Source organism: Thunnus maccoyii, chromosome 11 (assembly GCF_910596095.1).
Source record: "Thunnus maccoyii chromosome 11, fThuMac1.1, whole genome shotgun sequence".
Taxonomy (NCBI): domain Eukaryota; kingdom Metazoa; phylum Chordata; class Actinopteri; order Scombriformes; family Scombridae; genus Thunnus; species Thunnus maccoyii.
Window position 1 is genome coordinate 14,371,344 of NC_056543.1, and position 19,138 is coordinate 14,390,481.

At 38.7% G+C, this 19,138-nt stretch overlaps 1 protein-coding gene and 1 long non-coding RNA gene across 4 annotated transcripts in view; both read left to right on the plus strand.

Moving 5' to 3' along the window:
* cps1 (carbamoyl-phosphate synthase 1, mitochondrial) overlaps nucleotides 1–15,129 on the plus strand; it is a 56,978-nt gene extending 41,849 nt beyond the window's left edge. For 2 of the 3 annotated variants that reach the window (XM_042425947.1, XM_042425948.1), the window contains 6 exons: nucleotides 5,380–5,454; nucleotides 5,555–5,653; nucleotides 9,867–9,926; nucleotides 10,814–10,926; nucleotides 12,749–12,878; nucleotides 13,261–15,129. In XM_042425947.1, coding sequence (XP_042281881.1) covers nucleotides 5,380–5,454; nucleotides 5,555–5,653; nucleotides 9,867–9,926; nucleotides 10,814–10,926; nucleotides 12,749–12,878; nucleotides 13,261–13,374 — 591 coding nt within the window. In that variant the 3' untranslated portion in view covers nucleotides 13,375–15,129. Of the gene's footprint in view, nucleotides 1–5,379; nucleotides 5,455–5,554; nucleotides 5,654–9,866; nucleotides 9,927–10,813; nucleotides 10,927–12,748; nucleotides 12,879–13,260 lie in introns of those variants that run through there. The other variant, XR_006098738.1, reaches the window with a different exon arrangement.
* A 1,393-nt stretch (nucleotides 15,130–16,522) lies between these two features.
* Nucleotides 16,523–18,751, plus strand: LOC121906544. The gene is made up of 3 exons (XR_006098663.1): nucleotides 16,523–16,642; nucleotides 16,761–16,877; nucleotides 18,680–18,751. It is a non-coding gene; the product is annotated as an uncharacterized LOC121906544 (long non-coding RNA).
* The last annotated feature ends 387 nt before the right edge of the window (nucleotides 18,752–19,138 follow it).

A 19,138-nucleotide genomic window follows, 5' to 3' on the forward strand; every position in this document is an offset into this window, starting at 1 on the left:
CTTTGCAGAACTACAAGATTTAGCCGCTTGGCTGCCAGGCCAAGTGTCTTGGCCCGGCAGTCAAGTTTCTTGGCCGCTGGGCCTAACAACTTTTCTGGCGGAAACCCTGAGTGAGTTAAAAGAGAATAGCTACTTGTTGTACAAAAGCAACTTTTAACTTTCCTTACAAGTCCTAATTACCATTCTTCTGAACTTCTTACAGCCTGATGTATGGTGGATGGTTTGAAAATTAGTTCCTATGTAAAGAGCCCTGCATGTATGATATCTTAATAGGTACTGCAAGTTCTGAAAGTACAGCTTCCATTGGATCACATAACAAAGACAGCAATTACTGCTTCATCCCTCTACCTAAGCGTGGGGGTTGGGGGGGTAGTAGTAGGTGCTTTCTTATACCGGCTGGGAGGCTTATTTCTTAGATTGGATATGAGAGAGTTTACGTTTCGCCAGCTGTTCCAAAGCTATTTTTTCCAAAGTAATTTCTCCCTCTAATTACAACCGAGCTGCTGTAACAATGGCTGTAGTTTGGAGCCAATCACGCAGGTATAATCCCCCACTCTTCCCCGCCACCTAAAGTTTTCAATTTCTAGTCTGCACAGTGGAGAAGAATATTAATCAGAGTTCTGAATACTCCAGTTTCCAGGCTTAAAAGACTTCCAGAGTTTACTTGGAGTCTATGATACAGACTTCACACCCCCCGACTGACATTGGCCTTGCTGCAAAACCTGCAGAAATACATGATAATTGTCTAACAAAGGAGTGCTAATTTCTTTCCTCTTGTTAAACACATTATTGCTGTCTCAACATCAAGTCCCCACTGTAAACACACAATGATGTGTGAAACAATTTACACAGGCTTAGTAGCCTGAAGTGTGTGCCATCAAAATGTGCCATCTCTCCTCTCAGCCTTCGCTGTCCTCACTGTATCATCACAAGGAATAAGTCATTGCCATCCAGAGAGATCATCTTCATTTATCTGTCTCATTCCCTCTCAACCTCACTCTGTTGCTCTTGCTATCTCTTTTCTCTCTCTGACAGCCCCTCGTTTGAGGCCATGTTGTTTTCTTTTCACTAACAAGTCCCCATTGTGTAATTTCTGTCTGTATATACAAACTCACAGGAACAATAACACCATTGTATTTATGACACAGAGAAGAGGAAGAGCATGAAAACAACATTTGAGGGGGAAGAAGGGGATTTGGTGGTTTGGTCCTTAGTGCACTTATTGGCTGGGGAAAAATAACTTTCAACTATTGGATGTTGTGTCTCTTTGACTATGGCATGCAGGACATTACAGTTACATCTGAGATACATTTTTGTGAGCTGTGTGACTCAAAAATATGTACATACAGTATAGGAGAAATATCACACTGGACTTAAATTTCTGTAAATGCTTTAAAGGAGACCATGTCAATACCACCCAAGTGTTATGTGAACAAAATATGTAGGTATAGTAACATCTGGTAATTAATGATTGACTCAATGTAATTTATGACCAATATGGTTGATACATTTCTATTCAACTTTAAAACACTAGCTTTTGATGTGGCTTTCTGAACATCAATTTTTCATTTTTTTTATTATTCAAAAATAAAGAAATGAAAATGCTACTGTCACTAACAATACTGCCGTTACCATTGCTAGCACTAATGCTAGAATCAGAACTACTCTATCCAGAATTACAACAACAACTACCCTAGCAACAACATTGAGCACCCTAACACTCACCAAGTAATGCTATGCCACTGCTGCCAACTGCCCTAGCAACTACTCGTAAGACCTTAACAACTTAACAATGTCACAATATGACAATTGTTTGTCAGCAACTACCTAACAACCAAGCTTAACATCCTACACACTGGTTGTTTACGCTCTGGCATCCACCCTTAAAACAGTAGTAACCACCTAGCATGACTAGCCTAGAGACCTAATAGTAATCATGTAGCCATGCATTAATAATGAGCTATGAAAGCCCTTGCAAACACCCTGCAATGCCCAAAAAACCATCAAGCTCTCTTGCAAACAGAGTCCAAGTGAGTTGTGATCAGACAGCAAGCAGGTGTACTTCAGAAATTAAGCCTTTCTCAGTTGTTTTTAGAATAAAATATCCATAATTCAAACTTAAACCTGCAGTCTGGAACTTTTACATATAAATGAACGTCAATTACATTCAAGCCCTTCAAGCCAAACAAGTTCACACAATGCTGATTAAGCCCAGATAAATCTTGCTGCATTTCACTGTATACAGAGTTTTTAAATCTCATGTTGGGTGGGACATTCCTGCTCTGGCTGTTTGAATGCGCACCCAGAGGCTTCCAGTTTGCCCTCTGCTAACTTGAATGGGGATAAAATAATTAAATTGTGTGGCTCTTATAGACTTTCCAACTGTTATCAGACCATATGGAGCAAATTCTGATAGTATAATGAGTCATTTTGCAGGGGTTGTGACACTCAAAACTATTTATATACTATTTGTAGGCTACGTCGGAGCCTATGATGTAAGCATGTGTCAATGGTGTTTTTGTAATTACTCTCACTGCCAGAGGGGGGAGACAAAAGTCCCGCACACCAGCTTTAAATACAAAATACAAGAATATGGAAATTGTCTTTCAAATCTGTAAGTACAAATTTAGCTGTTAATTTCCATTTAACTGCAAATATAAAGACATTTACACAAGTGCCACTTCCGCCTCCAACAAGGCGATGGATGTGAGCAACAATGTTATGTGGAAATGTCTGTATTCATTTCCTTCTCCACTGGAGCTCAGCTGGTGCCCCAAGATAACATTGTTCATGTTGTGGAGCTTCACAATTCCACTGTCTCTTAGGAGTGGGCGGTCGGTGTGGGATATGGAGATGGGGTGTTAGTGTTTATGTGTGTGTTAGTAGAATGTTGTGGTTACAGAGCCTCGGTTTTTGTCACATATTTTCTGTCACAGACACACCGCTGCAATTGGAGGACAAACTATTATAATTGAGTTTGTCAAAATTCTGTTCATGAAGGATTGAGTACAGTTTGTCATTTTCAGAGCATTTAAAATCAGGATGATGCAATGGTGTAAAATGATCCCATCTTCGTGGATCATGTACAAATCGACTGTACATGACAAGCTAATGTCTTTGTGTCACTCATTTTCTGCCTTTCACAAATTCTTTTCTCCACCACTTATTTTATTGTTGATTCTTGTCTCTTTTACTGCACCATTAAAAGTTGCCTGCCACTGTTACTCCCTCTCTGTATGTGTTCCTCACCATCTATTTAAAGGTATACTGTACAGGATTTGTTGGTTGCTGTTTGTAAACACAACTTTCAAAGTTGGCCCCTCCTCCCTGGTTCAACGACACCACAGTGAGCCAAGAGCACGAGCGAGAGAGAGAGAGCAGCAGTGGTTGAGTGAGCTAGAGAGTGAACGAACAAAGGGAGTGGTGGTAGTGAGAGGAAAGCAGTGAATCAGATAAACATTATTTTCTGATTGTTTCACGGCGGTTATGTTCTAAAGCACAAATAAATATGCCCACACTTCTGCACAAACCTGTGGGAAGGTGGATTTGGTGTGAGCGCAGCCGAAATGCACACTTCATTCTGTCCACTGTGGCTGCTCTGCGCGCACACGTATGTGTGTGTGTGTGTGTGTGTGTGTGTGTGTGTGTGTGTGTGTGTGTGAGTGAGAGTGAGGAGCTCAGCCCCGCCCTTGGTCAAACAGACACAGACCTGTTCTCTTTATACATCCATGACGCAGAGAAAAGAGACAGAGACAATAATGTAACCTGGCCACTCTGCTACAAGTCCCGACCCCACACCCTGCACGCTGTTATTGGCTGTGGGCTATACACCCACTGCCCAAAGGCTCACTCCCAGAAACACTGAACACAGCAAAATAATAAGAAAATACAGGCAGATGGCAGGGTCTCGGTAGATACATACACATACCACTATACATTGTTTTTTGGGAAAATCCTGCATAGCGTGCCTTTAATTTTCTCTCTCCGTTACATTCTGCCATTTTATCTCTGCAAAGCTTTCTGTCTTTCTCTGACACTTTGAACAAAGCCATGATAAGCGATATTGCATTCCCTTCTCTTCGTCCCTTCTTACAATAGTACATTAGTATGCTAACATTACATTCAGCTGATTAGATAGCCCGTTTCAAGGATGAATCCCCCTAGTGGCCCTTGCCTCTACGTGTGTGTGTGTGTGTGTTTGAGTGAGAGAGAGTGCATACACACCAACCACACAACGCCACTCCACTCCTAACTACCACCTCTCTCTCTTTTCAAGGTAATAGGGGTTGTCTGCTTTTAAATGGAGAAATAAGAATGGCTTCCCACATGGCACCATATTTTTCTTAATTTGCTTATATTACAAAATTTAGAAGCTACTGTCTTCTGCTCTTGTTCCTGTATTTTTATTTTCACTTACTCTCCCCATCCTCTCTTTTAATTTATAATGTGATCTTTTCCTTTCTCTCTCCTTTCATTTCAGTCTCTTTCTCTATCCCCCATTTCATCCTCCTGACGTTTTTTGCCTTTTTTCTTCTGTCATTGCACTCATTATTTCATTTGTTTTGTGTTCCTCATTTCCTTCTCTGTCTCTCCACTCTTCTCTATCTCCTTTCATTTTCTTAGTTCTCTTCCTCTTCCTCTCCTCCTCTGACTCACCCTGCGTGGAGAGAGCATGTCAAACAAACTGTTAGAGGGAGTTGTAGGCTGCAGTCTGAACAGCTTCCTTTCTTTTCAGATTTGTCCGTCCAGTCTGTCTGTGCCAGCAGTTGTAGTGTTATTCTGTTTAAGTGTCTAATGTATTACAATCCCTCTCGCTCTCTTCTCTGATGTCCTCTTAAAGTTTCATTCAGGCAAAAACAAAGTGGTTTGCTTGAGACAAAATGAAATAATGAATAGCATGGTAAACATTTTCATTCTTAGTTTCTATGAATGTTTATTCATAAATAAACTAACACATTATTTACTATTTATTTCCCACAGTCCATAAGGAAATGTAAATACTGCAGGCGTAGGTCACCTGTTACTTTCAAGATAAATCAAGTTTTGTTACATCTCTCGGTGGCAACAGTGTCATCACATCCTTTAAATGATTTCAGCACATTTGAAACACACTATCATTCTTACCATTTATGTCAGAAATGATTCTCCATTGTTTGCCACATTCTTTGTGGTATTTCATTCATTTAGAATACCTCTACTGTTGTAGGGAAAAGGTAAGTTTTCATGGTCAATCAACAAGAGTCCGTAAATGAACAAATGCCATAGCCAGCTATTCATAGTCAACCATCTTTCTGGTATGGCATTGTGACTGTGCTTGCTGGTTACAGCTTAACACAGAGATTTTTCAAAAGAGATCAAAACAAACCCTTCTTCCACCAGGCACCCATGTTCTCATGGCCACGGCTGAGGGATGCAGATCCTGTGCTTCGCTGTGAGATGGCCTCCACTGGAGAAGTAAGAACCTCAGAAATATACAGCCCTATTCTATTGTTAATTCTTGTTATGTTTCAACTAGTGTAATTTCTCTTTTATCCCATAATGTGTTTTATTGTAGGTAGCTTGTTTTGGACCAAACATTTATTCAGCCTTCCTGAAGGCTATGCTCTCCACAGGCTTTAAGCTGCCACAGAAGGGCATCCTGATTGGGATTCAGGTAAGACGACAGCCATCTGGAGGTCCACTTGCCTCCTGTTTGTGTTTCCTTTTGGTGCCTCCTGCCCACAAGACACCAAATGTGAGGTGCCTTCTGAACAGGTGGTCTAAATCTTTCAGGCTATCAACTACATCAATGCCAGCCTGGCACTTCTCACTACTCATGTGTTTGAAGCCAAATCACACCTTGGTTCAGGAGACTTGTAACAACTCTCATGTGACTGCTGTGTGCCATTAATGACTTTCAATAGCTCTCAAGTGACATTACCTAGAGAGATTGAAATAGCTTGGAATCATTCAGTCCGCAGAATTCATGACAAACCTTGCATGAGTGGAAGAAACCTAAATTGTAGTTGTTGAGTTGAAAGTCGAGTTTAATGTCAGTCTGACGTTGTTATGCAGGATGGATGAGAAAAACAACAGAAGCATAAAATTTATAAAATGACTATCCAAACAAACATGGTCCTCATTTTAAAATTACCCACAGTGATGAGGATCATCTCACAGCAAATGATGCAGCTAGTTCATCCTCATCAAGAAAATGCTCTGTCAAAAGAAGTCTAGAATCATCAATGCTGCAAAAACATTTCCACTCTTTCCAGTCCTCAGCCACAGAAAAAAGTAAGCTTTAGCTCTGTACTATTTAATGACACCATATTACATGAGTTTAGTAATTGCTGCCACCCTGGGTTGCAAAACTGCAAGTTTGACTAATGCAGCTTTAACAAAACATTCACAACACTAGCTGTGTAATTGGTGCTCTTGGGGAACAGGTCAACTTCAAGGCAAGCGCCTGGGGTCACAGATTCACTGTTACATGGCTGACAAGCAGCAACAATTTAGGCTGACAGATCCAGAACACAGCAGCAAAACCGATGAACATTTACCTCCAATACTTTTGAGAAAGATTGTGGTAGGAGGATCAAAACATTTGATTGTGCCATCTTATTAGGCAGTCTGGTAACAAAGACTGTGGTCTTAAGCTTCACTAAGTTTCACAGTTTTACACAGGCAGTATGAAATGTTGTATTTGTGCAAGGGACTCCCTTCTACTATCTGTTGCCATGGTTCAGTGTTCTTGATGTGGGTGTGTTATGAATACTATGCTGACAATGTGCAAATTTGACTAACGTGTTAACACTCATGCAAGAAGGTATATCCAAGAGGCACTGTAATAAGAAGTAGTAAAAGTACAGTACCCTCAACATGCTACTGCAGGGAGTGAATGTGAAAAAACTGCTGCTTTTCCAGAAAGTTGCATCACTGTTGGGAAATAAGACAGTGGTTTACAAAGAAAGTAATCAATGCTGATTTTGATGTACGTTATATGTTGCCAGTGTGTCTTGCCCTTAATTTTCTACATACTAAAAGCAAAAATAATATACTGTGATGTAGTAGTTTGAGACACAGCTACAGTCCCTTTAGTTGTTGCAGTCCTTCCAACTAGTCTAACTCTGTCATTGTTTCTCTCACTCTTTGCCTCTGTCTTTTTAATAGCCCTACCTTTTTTGAGTAATTTCTGTGGCTGTGTGTCAAAATTGCAAACCACATCAGTAACATGTATGTCATAAGACTGAGTAAGAATATCGAACGTTATCACAATAGTTTTGGTGAGACAGCAGTTATTTTAGTAAGTATATTGTTTACTAAGCTAAAAGGCACCCAGTTTGAGCATAATCAGTTGCAAATCAGCAGCAAAAAGTCACAAAGGAGTTTTCAGCACTTTCAGTATGCTTAAGATTAAGTGGGTCATTTGAAGCTGATGTCTAACAACATAAATGCATCACAAAATATTTTTTTTACTATAACCTTACATCCTTACTATGTTGTTTGTGGGACATATATGACCATTACAAATTCTTTTTCTGCATGTCCTTCCCTCATTTCCTGTCATCTCTCTGATGCTGACTTGATTCTCAAAAAAATAATAATCAGTCACAGAAAAAAAATCATCATAAAAAGGAAAACTGAAAATAAAATGAAACCCTGAAATCATTGAAAGTAAACTATTTTGTGGAATTAATACAACCTTCATTGCTGGCACACAGCACTGTAATGCTGAAGGAGTTTCAAGGTCGGCCTCCAAAGTCATTAGGTGGCTCAGTAAAAGACTGCCCTTGAATTAACCTCACTGAAAATCTGAGCGACCATGGGAGATGTTCCTCATCCAATCAGACAACTCAGTTAGCCACAAATAAGCAAGGCAGAAGTACAGCTGTGCAAAGCAACTGTAGTATCCAAGAAGACATGGACAAGACAAGACGTGGAGCCCCAATAAATTACTGCATATAGGATCTAAGACATTTATTTTTTAAAGTCCATAACTAGGGATTAGACAATACAGTTAGCTCACAGTCTGGTACAAGACAAGTAAATAATAAATCTTTTATTTTGAAAAATGAACAATGGCTCATTGGCCAAAACTATTACTGAAACAGTTAAGTTGTGCTGCAGTAGAAAAGGAAAACAACCTTTCTGTTTCTTGCATTATGCTAATTTATTAAACTGTATATAAAGTAGTTGAAATTAGCTCCACCTCCAGCAGCTACAAGAGTAAAATGCTGCTTACACACCGATGCTTCAATATTAATAATCTAATGAGGTCATATATAATAGTATATCAGTCAGAGGGACCAAACCACTGCTTTTACTTTCATACTTTTTAGATACATTTTTCTCTCTCAGATCTGGTTCTTTTGATGTGCTGTCTACCACGTCAAAAATCAAATGCTTTTATTGTTGTTCTGAATGGAGTGACGGGTAGACGCAGTATCGTCTCACTACAGCGATAACAGAGCATATTTTAATAATAGAGTTGCACTTGGTCAGTGTTATGGGTCTCTCATTTGTCATTCTGACAGCAGCGACACTACAGAGTAACCAGGTTACCTTGGCTAAGCCGACGAGCATACACCCATGAGCATGCTACAGCTAAGTGATGTGCTGCCAAAATGTTCCAGGTGGAACTCGCACTCTAGAATAATTGTTCCATATGTCGGACTAAGTGGAGTATTAAACTATTTTGACAGTAGTGGTTTGGGTCACGGAGCGTATTTTTTGCATGACTGCATGCATCGAAGCGTAATGTCCGTACCGTGACGGTTCAGAATAAATAAACGTACCGTTACACTCCTAATCGCTACAGAATGTGCCTGTTTTCTTAGCTTAGTGCTGTCAACTGGTTGACCCTAGATTATCACATTTACTGTTTTACCCATACAAAACTAAATTGAAAAATAATACCTACGTAAGAATGGCATTTTTAATATGAACAGTGAATATCCAAACTAGGTGGTTATAACATGCAACAAAACTATAGTTGGCCCTAAACCCAAAGTTCCAAAGCAAACATGGTAAATGCTGCCATTTAGTTTAGTTAGCCTATGCATGAAGGTGATAAAGTGATAGAGGCATGAATGCATTCAGTCAATGAAAACATGCTAAAGGAGGTGTACTGTGCAGATCTGCACTAGACAGGTACAGCTCAGCCAAAGACACATTTTTCTTCTTGCCCTTTATTTACTTTTTTAGTTTGATAGAGACTTGTACTTGAGTTTAAAACGTTTCAGCAGAAAGGACTGGATCCTGAGTAGGAAAAAAAAGAGGTGCAGCTGGAGTTCATGGGAAACTTGAAAATTACTCAGCCTGAGCTGTTATACACTCTCACTGTTGGTTGACACAGGTTAACACATGTACTGTCCGAGAACTCTTCCACTGGCTGATTGTGACCAAAAGACAAACTGCAAAACCATTCCAGCAGCCTGAGAGAGAACATATACAGTTCAACTTTGAAGAAGCTTCTCCACAGCGCCCTATTTCCAATCATACTCTTGCTCATATTAATTTTTCAGCTACACGATGCCCAGTATACTGTTACACCCACTATAACTTAACACAAAGTGAAAGGTCACAAATATTTCCTGAGGCTATTGTCTCAGCACTTGAATATGTGTCTATGAGCTACAGTCTACACAGGAGTTATAGTCATTGTTGCAGTTATAGCAATGCAGTGTGAGATCTCTTTTAGTCTTCAAGTCCTCAGTTATCCTATTCTGTTATAACTGCGAACACACTGTTCACTTTCAATGATGAACAGTAAGTAACGGACTTTGTGTCCTACGACTGCTGTGAAATCAATACTCTGCTTGTAGTTATACTGTAATGTTGTTAGGTCATTTCGTTTCTTAATTTCTGTCTGTGTCTCTTATGTCCAGCATTCATTCCGACCCAATTTCCTGGCTACAGCCTACCAGCTGAAAGAGGAGGGCTTCAAGGTGAGTACTTTTATGTTCCAAACACTACAGACCAGACTTCTCATCGAAGATCAGACATATTTTCCTCTATGATTTTCAACACTGGCTGATGTGGCTTAGTGGTTATTATGTTTCTGCCCTCATTAAGAGATTAAAGGTATACTATGCAGGATTTGCCAGTTGGTGTTTGTAAATACACAGCATTCAAAGTTGGCCAATCCTCCCCAGAGAGAGAGAGAGAGAGCAGCAGCGGTTTAGCAAGCTAGAGAGTGAATGAAGAGTGCAAGCAGCACTGGTAAGAAAGAGTTATTTTCTGATTGTTTCACGCTGGTTACATTGTAAAGCACAATTTAACACACCCACACCTCTGCACAAACCCTGCAGGAAGGTGCCACATGTGAATGCAGAGCTTCATCCTGTCCGCTGCGGCCTCTCTGCTCTGTGTGTGTAGCTCAGCCCCGCCCTCGGTCAAGCAGACATACAAATATGCAGCTCTTTATACATCCACGACACAGAGACAGAGAGCAGAGAGGAGCAGATGAGGGAGACAATGACAGCAATGTAACCTGGTCGCTACACTAGGAGTCCTAACCTCACACCCTGCGGTCTGTTATTGACTGCGTACTACACACCCCCAGACCAAAGGCTGACAACCAGAAGTGTTCCGAACACTGCAAAATATTAAGAAAATACAGGCAGAGGGCTGGTTTACAGAGAGAGATTACTTTTGTATGAGTCTGAGTACATTGGGGTTTTTTTTGTTTTTGTTTTTTTGAAAATCCTGCATAGTATACCTTTTAAAGAAAGACTTCCCTCTGTTTGCTCAATATTGTATATGACATTCTGTGTTGATAATACAAGGGGCATAAGAGAATTGCTATAATATTTGCCCTATTACTGTCCTCTAGCTCTATGCTACTGAAGCCACCTCAGCTTGGCTTTGTGCCAATGATGTGCCTGCCACTCCAGTAGCCTGGCCCACTGGGAAGGGAGGAGACATCAGTTTGCCCAGTATTACGAGGTTGGGGAGTATTATTTTTTTAACACTGAATTGATGTTTTAATTGTTTTTTTACACATTAATGGAATCATGGAAGACAAAGCAAGCCAATGTAAAACTGAGCCAAACCCATGAGCCTAAGACTTACTTATGGTTTCCTGGGGCCATGCTTAAGTAATACATAAATTGTGATTCATTAGATTCAAAATTAGGATATCTGATCAGCATAGGATACTGCCTAAAGATCTGAGGGCATAGCCCCTTCATTATCGTTGTAATATGCTGACAAGATCAAAGAAGATTCTGCAGACTCTGAAGTCCAGTCATTGCATTAGCCAGAATAGGGCTTGACTTGGGAGGATGAGGAAAGTCTTATATCAGAGCAAAATCAGAGCAATGCCAAATAAAGTTTAGGGAAATCAAAAAAGCTGCTAAGGCATCTTGGTCTTTTTAACGGAAAATTACAAATAATATTTTTTAGCATTAGATAATCAAAGACGACATTAATATACATGTTAACTGATAGCACTGAAAGTAATGCTGACTTATTGACAAAGATGTTATGCTATTGCTCACTTTTGCGTGTGCGTGTTCAGTTGTCAGAAGTAAAACCTCTTTCAAAGTTTCTAGCAACATAGAATGTTTGGTGCACCCTGATTGTGACTGCAGTTTTCAGGTAATGATACCACAAACAAGTCATAATCATGCTACAATAAAGCCATCTGGACCATATGTTTGGAAATGAACTGTTGAAGAATAGAATGTAAAGGGACTTTAATAGGCCTAGACCAAAAACAACACAAACACACGTACACACAAGGCTGGCTGGCATCAGCTGTGCGAGGTGGCATAGAGGCCAACTCTTTATAGAGAGAAAAATGACCTTTGTTGTCACTGTTGTCTGTCCTTCAAGACCTTCAAATGAAAAACGCAATATAGAAACCAGGGCTTTATTCTATGTGTGTGTGTGTGTGTGTGTGTGTGTGTGATAAAGAGAGAGAGAGAAAAATATGCTATAAGTAGAGGTATTTACATTAATTTGCCAACTCCCTGTGACAGAAAGCATGCTATACGCAATGTAACTTATAATAAAGTATTTGATTTACACCCCATTAGAACACTATAATTCTTCTAGAAATGGCATTTTTAAAACAAATTAAATGACAATGTAATGACCGACCCTAGTAACCTAAAAAAAGAGACAGATGGTGCATATTGTGATTACATGGACAGATAAAACAAATTCCTTGTACTGATGGGAATGCTTATTTTTGACCACTGAGGGGCAGAGAACGCTCACAGCAGCAGAGCCCTTACATACAGTACTGTTGACTTAACAAGTTCATACAGCAAATGTATTAGTGACGGATTTCCTCCTTGTGCATCCAGCAGAAACAGAGCAGTTCGGGCATCCTAACCCATCTGGTTTGGTCTACAAAGTTTAGAAAAATATTTAGGTCACATTGGCTTGATAATCTTCTTTAACATCCACTGGTTTACTTTGGCTCTCTGTCATTTTGTGCCAAGCAGATAGTGTACCGTCAGCTTATCTAAGCTCATTTGCTGGAACCTGCTGCCAACGGTTTTATTTAAGGGGGGCAGTGAGAACCATTGGGACACAACTGTATGGACTGCAGAAACAAAGCTGCAGTGCTAGATGTTGATTTTTAATGGGATCAGCAATACTAACATTTCTGTCACACTACAAGAAGTTGTTTGATTCAAATGTATTATTAAGAATATTGCATATGCCACTTGAAGTGGTTTAAATTATTGTTTTGATTATGTGATTTCTGACACCGTTTTGTTTGTTTTTTGTTTTGTTTTTTTGCATGTTTTTGTAGACTGATCAACGAGGGTCATATTGACCTGGTAGTCAACCTGCCCAATAACAATACACGCCACCTAAAGGATAACTTCCTCATCCGCAGAATGGCTGTCGACCACGGTGTTCCCCTCATCACTAATTACCAGGTCAGTAAATGTCACACCTGTGTCTACCTTTTTTCTCTCTTACTTGATGGGCTTCAGCTTACAGTAACATATACTGCATGTTCAGTTTATTTTTCAGTATATGTTTTATTCAGTATACTTATTTATTCGGTATAAGTTGTTTTTTAGAAAATTTTAGATTTTGCATTATTTCAGCCGTTTTATAAGAGTCTCAGAGTCAAGAGAGGTTTGTCTAATGTTACAGCATGTTTTAGTTCCTAGTCCCTAAAGATGTTTGGTATGGATAATGTATGGTGACTTTGGAGGTAAAGCTATAAAGCACTATTTTACTTGATACTTAAGATTAAGTCATTCATTCAAAATTCATTTTTTGTGCTTGAAAATGTTTTTCTGTGTGTATTAGGTTGTGAAGCTGTTCGCAGAGGCAATTCGCTATGCGGGGGAGCTTGACACTACCAGCCTCTTCCACTACCGGCAGAAAGAAAGCCAACAAAGAGGGGCTGGTCAGCAGAGCTAGAGTTTCCTTCCCTGCCCTTTGGGTCCCTTTGTAAAACAGCGGTGTTAAGTGGGAGCAAATTTATGTAATTTAGTTTCTATAAATTTCTTGTATCTGTTTTCCCATTCCCTGGTGTCAAGAAAATGTTGAGTTATTTTAGGGGAGAGTTGCAGTCTGTCAGGAGTTACCTAGACCAAAACACAAAACACAAAGTATTTTTAAAGGGTTTATAAGTTGTAACTAACGGCTTCATGACTGGTTAATACATGAATTTATTAATACTTTATAGATCAGTTGTGAAAAACATCTGGTTGGTTATCCTCCTTCAGTAGGACTCTTGGTTATAAATGTTAATAATTAAAAAAGGGTTCTTATGGGATCCCATTTCTTAATTATATAGCAGGTTATAGTTGGTGTAACAGTATATCATTTCATATCATAGTGTCATTTCATAATACAAAATGTGTTGTTAAGCGTTGTGTAGGGTCTGCAGTTGTAAATGTTAATATGTCGTTATAAAAAGGACTGTGGTCCAAGAGCTGTATTCACAAAGGATCTTATTTTACCACTGCAAGTCCTCTTAAAAGGCACTAAAAGTTCCTGGCCAAGAGCTTCCTCCTAAGACCAATTCACAAAACTGCTGAGAACAACTTTTACTAAGCTAAGAGAAATGTCAGGGTTTATTCTGTTGCTATGGATGACATCATGTTTCATTCTGCAGTGGTCTGTTGGAGATTAGAAGAGTACAAGGAACAAATTATGTTAAATTAAAATTGTTAGATATACATTAAGAGATAAAAAGATAGATCTTTCCGTGAAGGTCAGAAGTCAAACAGTCTTTAAGAGAAAACTTCCTGACAAACTAAAAAGACAACTGTCATGCTGGATGAGGATGAACACCAACCAGAGATTTTTCACAGCTTGGGGACTGACATGTTTTTTTTTTTTTATTAATGGCTTATAAATAAAATATATAAATAAAGCATTAATGGATGATTTCTTAACCATTAATAAAGCCCTTGGTTACAATTCATAAAGTGATTCATCTGAAAGTGGTACCAGAGAGGATAACAGCACTGCCTTTACACTGTAAATCTTTAAGGGCAATGTTGTTGGTGTATTACAGTATATTACAGTTTTTTTGTTTGTCTTTTTTTTCTTTTTTTTTTTTGGCTTTTATTTATTATCAGTTGTTTATGTTCTGTTTTATTTTTCAATGTGTGGAACTCTGTGAATGTGAAGCAATGATTTCAACATCTCAGCTCTGCCTGATATCATTTTAATACCAATGGTTTGGCAAAATGCCTTTTATATGCATTTAATCTCATTCATACATCTTTTAGACTTAAAATGGTGTTGAAAATGTACTATATAGTAAACATGTACTATATCCATGACAGCAACTGTTAAGTTAAGTGTAATGAAGGTAAAGGCATTTTAGAGGAAGGCTAACTGTTATTTAGTTGGAGCTCCAGCCTTGAACCCCAGCTTTAAAGTTTGAAGTTATGACAACTGACCTGTTTATACTTGGATTTATGTGTGTATATACTGTATGTTACAGACTGAGTCAGAATTTCACAATTTAGAATTTATTTTCCAGTCTGCATATACAAATTTGTTTTTTATGCATACATAAACAAATGAAAGAAAGAGACAGATAATTAAATAGAGCAGCACAAAACAGCACAATAATCCAACTTAGTTGTTTTTTTTCTGAAGTCTGAAAAAAAGGTGTAGGCTGAAGCCACAGCTTATAATGACGACCCTTTTAACACACAATATGTTTGACCTCAAAAGGAAACTTCAGTCAACAAAAACAACAAGACAAAAACAACAAGACAAAAAAACAAAACAAACAAAATTAAAACAGTCAAGATAAAACAAACAGAACAATAAAAATCAATAACAACTTACATATCCTGAACCCTGTCCTTCTATGCCAGTCTTTCTTTCTGATCATCCATTTCATAGTTTAATATGCTATTTTTAAACATTTGTTTAAACTTACTGTTTTATATGTTTTCAGTTCCTCACTACAGTTGTTCCATTAATCAACTCCTCCTGACTGTAATACAGTATTTTACATTAGTCCTCACTAATTGTTTTTTGAACATACAAATTTCTCTCAAGTCATGTTAACTTTCTCTCATTTGAAACAACTTTTGGATACTTTCAGGTATTGATATTAATTGATTTTTAACTTTGTACATGATTTGAACCGTTTTAAAGTCGACCAAATCTTTAAATTTTAGAACCTTTAATTTAATAAAGAGTGGTAAAGAGTTTGTTGGTTCTCTATAAGTGGTTTTGTTTACAATTCTTATGCATTTGAACCTCCTCTGCTTTTTAAAACATATCTTAACAGCATTTAACTAGACACTGTATAATAATAATACCCCACTCTGCTTTTGTTAGTTTGTGTTATGTATGAATCCACTGAAATATGAACATGAGTCTTACATCTCTTACATGATGTGGATGTTTGTGCGTGTGTGTGTGTGCGTGCGTTGTGTTGTCTTTGCATTGGATATGCATTAAACATGTTTTTCCTCCCACACCAAAGCCTCTACTTTAAACAGCCCATTCACACAAAGCACAATAAAACTACAACAAATCAGAGAACAGTTTGGTGCAAGAGGTTAATAGAAAAGCATAGAGCACACTGACCCTGACAGGAGGCATTGTGTTTACTGTACTTTAAAAAGACTTGTGTGAGGTCTATTAATGCCAACAGTATGCATTTAGAAAACCCAACAAAAGCACAGCCCACGAAAACAGCTGAATCTGTCTAAAATATGCATTGTGGCGTTCAAATGGTTAATATACTCAAATTATCAGTGTTAAATCAGTAGCACCACTGCTATTTCCACCAGACATAACCATGGTTTCAGGGACCACATCATCTTTATAGACACTTAACTGTTAAAATTATTTTTAAATCCATTAAACCTTTTTAAAACCTTTTAAAATCTTATTAAAGCATGGTAAAATCATTGATACATAACACCAGCGGGCACATTCACATATGTGCACCATGAGCATCAGTCACCATGCCATTGGTGCAAATGCTAGCACAAGGGTAAATACAGGAACAAAGTCTATACAGATAATCTAAGTTACTTTGTACTCCTGTTAGCGTAACTGTTTCATGTTCCGTTTACAGACACAACTCTCCAAAGAGTGCTAATATTGATCTGCCTGCAAATCATCTGCAACCTTCCTCCAGCTATTTGACCTGCAGCATCACTCAGCATCACTCCTCTGCCTCAGCTTCTACATGTAATTCAGGGTACCTTTTTCTTTGATTAAGCAATATCACTCTGTCTTTAGAACTGTAAAGTCCACAAACAGCACAACTCCACTGAAGGGGAGTTCAGTTTTTTTTTTTTTCCTGTGACTGTCCATAGGTGAAAAAAAGCAATTTAAAAGCTGGAAGGGGCAGTTCTTATCTACACAGTGAATATGGTTTCACTGCTAAGTCCACCAGAAGACAAAACTGCTTCATCTTCATTTGAAATTCAGTGGTGAGCCATACTCATTATCTAGTTATGTTATGTCTGATATCAGAGATGCAGTTGTTTCAGTATTCTGAAGCTGTGGCATTGAAACAGTTGCATTTGATCTGTCTTAAGATCTCCATACAGTAAGTCATGTGACTGATCATGTTTGAAACATGTCTACTTCTGTCATTTTTCAATGAAGCTGTGGGTGGTGTCAACTGGTCTGAATAACTATGAGGTGCTTGTTCCTTATAAAGTCACTGAATCTCACACACATTTTATAGGCTGTAGTAGTGCTGTAGCTGAAGAGTGTCAGTTGTCATTTACAATTACACAAGCACACTTACCGTAATAAACCTATATTTGTGGTCTGACAGGAAATATTCCAAAGGGAAGACTGTGTCAGTACAAGCTTTCATTGGATCATTCACCTTGGGATAAATGAGAAGCTACTGTATTAAAATAGTATAAGGGTATATATGCCCAGGGACCCCACATTGATCAATACTTCTTAACAAGCCAATAATATTAGGCGAGTGAACTGTAGCATTAAGCAAGTAACCAAAGTTATAAGCATGATATCACCATCCCTGTCCGTGAGGAGGAACTGAGGGTAGCAGCAAACAGCAGGGCCAGGGGAGTGGTGAGTGCAGGCAGCCAAAGAAAGAGAGGAGTGATGGGCAGAAACCTACAGTGAATTGGGCCAGGGCTATAGTGAGACAGACATACAGTATGTTAATTCATACCTGAAAGGTGCATTGGAAGGGCTGAAAGGGACAGTTGAGAAGAAGTTAGAGAAGATAGATTTAGGAAAAACAGAAAAAGGCAAAGAGCAGCTTTTTATGAATATACATTTAAAAAGTGACACTCTAAAAAGAACTAAGAAGGAGTTAGAGTCTTACTTAGTAAAACTACATACAGGTAAAGATGGGGATAGGGAGTTAGGATTACCACTAGGTGTGCCCCCTATTGGGGTAATAGACCAGCCAAAGGATGTTAAAGCCCCCGCTTTGAAAGAGGTGGAAATTGTAGGTATGCAAGGTCAGCATCAGTCCCTGGGTCTAATGGTGTGCCCTATAGGCTGTATAGAAATGCTCCAGATGTGTTGTGGTTTTTGTGGAAGCTTATTAGGGTAGCATGGAGGAAACAGCATATTCCTATGTCTTGGTGAATGGCAGGAGGGATCTTAATGAAAAAGACTCAGCCTATTTGTCTTCTCAATGTAGAAGGTAAGATTTTGTTGCTTTTAGTTCCTCCTTGGATCAGTTGACCTGGATGACTGAGAGTCTTCACGTACATTTTACAAATCATTTTGGGATGAACACCCTCAGAATGGTATGGGAATATGAAAGGACAGCAGGGAAAATTGCAGACTACAGAAACGACCTAAGGTTTAATCCGAGATGCAGACAACACAGACTCTTACCAAACACTCAATTCAACCCTCCTTGGATAACCATGACCTGGATGACTGAGAATGATCTTAGGGATAAGCTAATAAACACCTTAGTGTTGAAAAATATGAGTAAATGGATAGGTGAGGTCCCTTGTGTTCAGGTATAGCTTCACTTTGGCACATCCTATCAGTGTAATAATAATAATAACAATTTTTATTTATAGAGCACTTTTCAAAATCCACATTACAAAGTGCTTCACAAAGGAAGCAAAATAAGACAAGTCATACAATCATCAGGTTTTAAAAAGAAAGCATAAAAAAACAATTTTGTGTAAAACCAAGTCAGTGTAGGAAAAGCAAGAATGAAAGTATGTTTTAAGAAGAGACCTAAAAGAGAACACTGACTCAGCCAACGTGATTTCCTCTGCAGATCGTTCCAGAGTCTTAGGGCCCTGACTGCAAACGCTCTGTCCCTTTTAGTTTTCAGCCGGGCCTCTGGAACAGATGAAAGACCTTTGCCCGAGGATCTCAAAATACATACTGGCGCATCCAGTAGGAAGAGGTCAGAGATATAGCAGGGAGAGAGGCCATGAAAGAGCCTTAAAAGTAATCAGTAAAATATATTCTAAAACATAATGGGAGCCGGTCTAAAGAGGCTAAAGCAAGAATGATGTGACAATGTCTCTTAGTTCTGGTTGAAAGCCTGACAGTTGAGTTCTGTACAGTCTGGAGTTGACCAATAGATTTTTGGTTCGGGCAAGTAAAAAGGCTGTTGCAATAATACAGGCATGATGAGGTGAAGGCATGTAAAATGGTCTCTGTGTCTTTAAAAGTTAAAATAGATAGTATTTTTTGAAATATTTCTAAGATGATAAAAACATGATTGCTC